Source organism: Nicotiana tabacum, chromosome 23 (genome assembly GCF_000715075.1).
Source record: "Nicotiana tabacum cultivar K326 chromosome 23, ASM71507v2, whole genome shotgun sequence".
In the NCBI taxonomy this organism is placed as follows: domain Eukaryota; kingdom Viridiplantae; phylum Streptophyta; class Magnoliopsida; order Solanales; family Solanaceae; genus Nicotiana; species Nicotiana tabacum.
In genome coordinates, this window is record NC_134102.1 from 16255296 (window position 1) to 16261119 (window position 5824).

The 5824-nt window shown below is 34.9% G+C and overlaps 1 protein-coding gene across 1 annotated transcript; it reads left to right on the forward strand.

The window, feature by feature from the left end:
* Positions 1-588: 588 nt before the first annotated feature.
* Positions 589-5225, forward strand: LOC107796282 (uncharacterized). Its single transcript, XM_016619040.2, has 3 exons — positions 589-1246; positions 2206-2336; positions 4319-5225. Exons 1-3 carry the CDS (start codon positions 1106-1108, stop codon positions 5070-5072), a joined length of 1026 nt encoding a protein of 341 aa, XP_016474526.1. The 5' UTR covers positions 589-1105; the 3' UTR covers positions 5073-5225.
* The last annotated feature ends 599 nt before the right edge of the window (positions 5226-5824 follow it).

Below are 5824 nucleotides of genomic sequence, written 5' to 3' on the forward strand. Positions count from 1 at the left end.
ACAATTACAAAATATATTCGAATGCATATGTACATACATGATGAACAACCGGATATAATACATAACAAATAGACTCACAAAATTCTACGGCGTGTATATCGTTAAAAAATTATAAAATTTTAAACCAATTACAAAACCATTATCAAAAGGAGAGAAGTGGATGCAATGTTAATTAAAAAATATCCATGGATATTTTGTATAGTTTAATACCTTTAGCATTCACATTAAAAATAATTTCTTAAAATAGTGGATCAAGAAAAAAAATAAGTGATTTAAATAAAATAGATTTGAGAGATTTTGAGTTATTTAACGGATTGAGGGGTAATTTTTAAAAGTTTATTGACGGTGGGATAAATTTATAACTTATATTAAACGTAGTAAATTTGGACATTTTCCCGTTATGAAAAGTTGTATTACATTTTTGTGTAAACACGAAGAGAAGCAAGACAATTTTTTACCTCATTTTCGTACTTCATTTTCAGAAGATATAAAAAGGCGGTTAAGTCAAAGGAAAACAAAGGATTCTGCAAAAAGTGGAATTTGTCATCATTCCCCTATCAACACCGTCACCTTCATCTTTCATTCACTATCTCACATATTTCTTCCCCAGAAAAAAGGAACTAACAATATATATATATTTTTTTATAGAAAAAAATCCAATTAATCGGCAGATCTGAGAAGCCTTTTTATTTTAAATCTTACAGTCATCATCTCTTATATTCATTTTCATTTCTTCCTTATCTGCCAATCAAGATTTAATTTTTACTTCTACTTTTTTAGATGGGCATTGATCAAATTGTGTAACTGAAGCAGGGATATATTCTTTTAATATTTTTTTGGTTTTTTATTTAGGCTGGTAATAAAGATACAATCTTTATTACATAAAAGCAGCATGATATACACATAATTCTAATTTTTGTACATGTTTAATTGATCAAAATGTGTAGATTGAAACTGGGTTAGGTTCTTTTGATATTTAGAGAAGCATGATATACACATAATTTTAATCTTTATAACTGGTTAAATAATCAAAATATGTAGATTGAAACTGGATTAGGTTCTTTTTCCCCTCTATTTTTTTTTTGGCGGGGGAGATTGCTCCGCCATGATGAGGTCATCATCTCCACCGCATGCTGGTGGTGGCAGCGGTGGTTGTAGTGTCGGTGGAGGAGGATTGAATTACATTGAACACCAAGTTTCAAAATTTGACACACTTCCTGGTGTAGCAATCAAATATGGAGTTGAGGTAATTTTTCTTTTTTTCTTTTTAAATATTTAATTTTCTGTATTTTTATTTGTATTTGCTTATACTAATAAAAATATTGGTATTTTTTTAATATTAAATTTTATGTATGTTATTTGTATTATAGTTTAAAGGGAGTATCGTTGGTTAGTGATGATTCATATAGTTGATCCCAACTTGTTTGCAACTGACGTCTTAGTTGTTGTTGTATTAAATTTTCTGTATTTATTTTGATTCATGTATGAGTTTCTACTTTTGTTTGATCATAGAAAGAATGGAAGAATGGGGGGATTTTTGAATGAACAAAGTTGATGTTTTTAAAAAAAAAACAAATGTGGTTGTGGATTCGAGTCAGTCAATGAGAAAAGTCACTGTTTAATGCTGATAAAGGAGGTTTGATGGGGATGGGGTTTACCATATTCACAAATAGAAATGGAAAAGGTTTTCTCTGAACGATGCAATAGCGAAAACTGACCAGGGAGGCACAAAAGGTTAGACATTGTGTGTTATTTCCCTGTGGTTAAGTCTAAAAGAAGAGGAAGAGGTGTAGAGGTGGTTTGATTTTAGAGCTGTGACTAGCCAGCAACTGCCACTTAAAGGCTAAAGCTTTTCTTTTGGCTACTATTATAACAAATTACTTTGTACACGGACAAGTTTGCCTTTGGCTATCACCAGTACGTCTTCTTTTGCATGTAAAAGTGCCAGCTGAGTTTTATGGACATTCTGAAATCAAATGCGAGGATAAACAGTGTACTGATTCTAGAATTTTTCAACTTATTTCATTATGTGACATGCTAAAGCAAGCAGTTGATGCAATTGTGAACTTGAGCTTGTTTTATTTTGATTGCAAAGCAAAGTGCACCAATATCTACTCGCATTTCTTTATCATTTTACACCTGGGATTGTTCTCTCCAAATAGATAATGGCTTTAACATGCTGTACAATCGTATGCAATGTGACAGGTAGCTGATATTAAGAGGTTGAATGGGCTGGTTTCGGATCTCCAGATGTTTGCTCTAAAGACTCTTCAAATACCATTACACGGGAGGCATCCACCATCACCCATAGTGTCAAATGGTGAAGGCACCCAAGGGTATTCTAACTTTCTTACTTTAGAATCTCATATCAGCGTCTCTTTCCCAATTTTCCTGTAGTGACTGATAATAAAACCTTCATCGTAAATGAACTACTTGTGCTAATCTGAGGATAAGTCGCTGATCTAGTCTTTTTTCATTTTCTGTTTTAGATTTATGTTAATTGCTTGTTTACATGTGACCAACTCATTACCTATCAGTCTATCATAAAATATGCGTTGCTTGTTTCCTCCGTTATTATTATGGACATGAAAACCACAAAAGGTTCTCTAACTGTTCGAGAATGGCATTCAACTCCATCAGAAAATCAGTGATTATTGTATGGGTGCATAGAGACTGCAAAATTCATTGCTTTCAGTTGCATTACAACTCGTTAATATAAGATGGTATGGAGATCTGACCACAGTTACCTAGAGATGCCTTTATAAATGTAGATGTTATGTTGAGGTTGAATCAAGGCATAGACGTGTTTGAGCTTTTTCTTTCTTCAGCTTATTTCCTTCTCTTTCTTTACAAATTTAACTGCTTTAAGCTCTGATTTTCATGGTGAAATTTGCATCGATGAATTAGAGTTTCGGTTAGCAAACCATAATCTACTCCTTGTTTTTTAGTTGGATATTCTCATCTTTTTATTTCATCCTTCACTACATGGAACAAGTCATATCAGCTTCTGGTTCTATGTAATTGTAATTTAATTGTGTCGTCAATAGAAGTGAACGAGCCCTTTTTCACTTAGATATTTAAGTCTGTCTTGTTTAGCCAAGAGCTTTGTATGGGCATGGCAGATAAAAACATCAAATGAGCCCATTTGTCTTAGGTGGATCTCTGCTGCATTTTCGAATTAGAGATTTGCATTTCAAGGACAACCATCATTCTTCTCCCAGGCTATTAGAATTTGTGTATAAGGTGATCTGTTTGTAAAGAACAATTAATAACTAGTGCACCAGCACTGTTAGATCTTGGCTGTACGTACTATGTAGTTGAAATCCTTACGTACAGGTGGAGCAGCAAGTAACCAAGCTGGAGTACTAATAAGTAGGATCTCGCATTCACTTCTTTGCATATCATTAGCACTTAGTGGACTACCAGTTGTAAGATTGTTAGGGTTCCGAGGTGGATTCAGTTTGCATTTGTGCACTTTATCTGTGACTAACTTATAGAACTATTTCCTATCTTTCGACTTGAAAAGGCTCATATTCCAGCGATATGCCCTCAATTTCTGAAGGAGAAAAACATCGCTTTCAAGTGCACGACACTTTTTTCAATGTATTAAGATTGATAAGCTTGGTCCTTGTCAAAAAAATAAAAAGATTGACAAGCTTTACTTAGTTGACAAGAATTTTATTGAAAAAAAAAAAAGAAGAAGAAAAGATTGTCCACAAAAATTTCTTGGATCTGCAAACTGTTTGCATACAAAGCTAAAGTTTAGTTGGTTCTTGCCTTGACTTCACAAAGTATTCAATGTTTAAGCAAAAAATTATTTAAAATGGTCTCTCGAGAACATATTATGGATGGAATAAGGGTCTCATGGAGATGCAGAAGATTGTTTCAGGTACATATTCTGCATTGCTTTTTATTGAGAATTAGAATGAAGTTGGTAAAGCCTGCAAGAAATGAGATATCATACGGTTCTACACTATTATGGATTAGAAAGGCTAAGGCCTCGTTTGTTTTTATTAAAATTAAGACGTCGGAATCTAATTGCACATCTGATTCATATTACTTCCCAGTCACTAGTTTCTGCAGAACAGTACTCATACGAACTGCTAAGCTATGTGAAGATTGCTTACTTTTTTAAAGTTGATATGACGTTCATTTTAAGTATTTATGAGACTAATTATGTAACGCAGCTAGATCTGTCTTGTTGGCTTCTTGAGTACCATCTTTAGTTCTTGTGGTCAGCTGTAGTTCTTTGGCGGTTTTATATTTTTGGCTAACAATCTGCAGAGCTGCGTGGTAACTGTGATTGGTTTCTTGACAGACCAAGCAGCTCTGAGAAGACTCCTTCAAGCAATCGATACCCTGGTTTGTTTGGTTCATTTCAATCCCTAAAATTAAAGTCTTCCTCCCAGCCAAGAGTTTCACATTATGGTGGTCCTAAACCGGAAATTCAGAAACTTGCATCTGAAGGTTTTGAAATGGCTGTCTATCGGAAAGGAGTATCACATTATTTAGAAGATGGACCGTTTGTCAAGTCAATTCCTCATTCTAATCCACCACTCGGTCTTCATAGAAAATGTAAAAGCGTAGCTAATGATATGTCAGAGAATGGAGTTCTGGGCAATGGCTCGGGTAGATGGTTCGAGAAATTGTCAAGAAGGCGTCAAAAATCTGAGGCTGATTTCAGTTCTTGCACCCCAGAAGTACTGTTGAAGGAAGATAACAGCAGTGGTAGCGGGTTTTCTGCTGTTGCTGGCAAGGGATTGGCTTTGCGGCCTAAGTCAGCTAGTCGAATTCTCTCTGGACCAGATACTGAAGCAAGTTCAATAAATCCTATCCCTATCGGGTTGAATGATTCTTTATTGAACGAAAGTACAAGTGTCAGGAAATCATCAAGTACGTCGAGTTTGCAGGATTCAGATAGTAGTGGCACATTATCTTCCCTGTGGCCAACAGCAAAGTGGAATTTGAAGCCAGATTTTCAGGCAATTTCTGCTGCAGCAATTACCAAACCAATCTTTGATAGCCTTCCCAAACCAATTGCTGCTCGAAAAAGCAAGACTGCTGTTGATTAGCAATTATGTCTGCATATCTTACTACCCCTTCTTCAACACATAGAAACTGAAAGTAGAACTAAAGAAGTAAAACAGTAAATGCTTACTTAGTCCTAGAACCTTATCTTTTCTTCTCTTTCCTTTTCTTATTTCAAAGTTTTGCCTGGAGAATATCATATCTACCATTGGTAAAAGGTGAAGTTTGTCCTCAGAGTTAAGAATTTGTAGCAGTGCAGCAAAGATTACTTTGTAGTAGAATTTCTTTTTGCATGGTAATGCTTCATGAACCTTACACATCCTATGTAGATTACATATTCAAGTCTATTTATCTGTAATTGGAGGAAAGAACATTGGTTATTATTATATTAGACATTCTTTCTGCATTTCTTATTTCACTTTGTTTTGATTTATTCAACGTAGATCATTGTAGTTCTGCCGCAATGCCTGTAGACTGGAGATTGAAAACAATTTTACACTGCTTTGGTCATCTTTTTACCCAAAAAAAGCTCAAAGCAGGCCATGCTTGCCACGTACACTTGTTAAGATATCCAAACCACGAGTGCCTACAACGGTGCAGGCGCATACAAAGTGAGTGAAAATCATTGAAGATCAGGGTTTCAATTCGAATAGAAAAAAAAAATAGGTTATTCTACTAATTCTTGGTGAATACCTGGAGGTAGAGTTGAGGTGTGAGCAAGCTGGTGATATCACAAGTTGGCTCGGACATCATCATTACTAAAATAAATTTTCCATGCAAGAAATGGGAGGAGAAT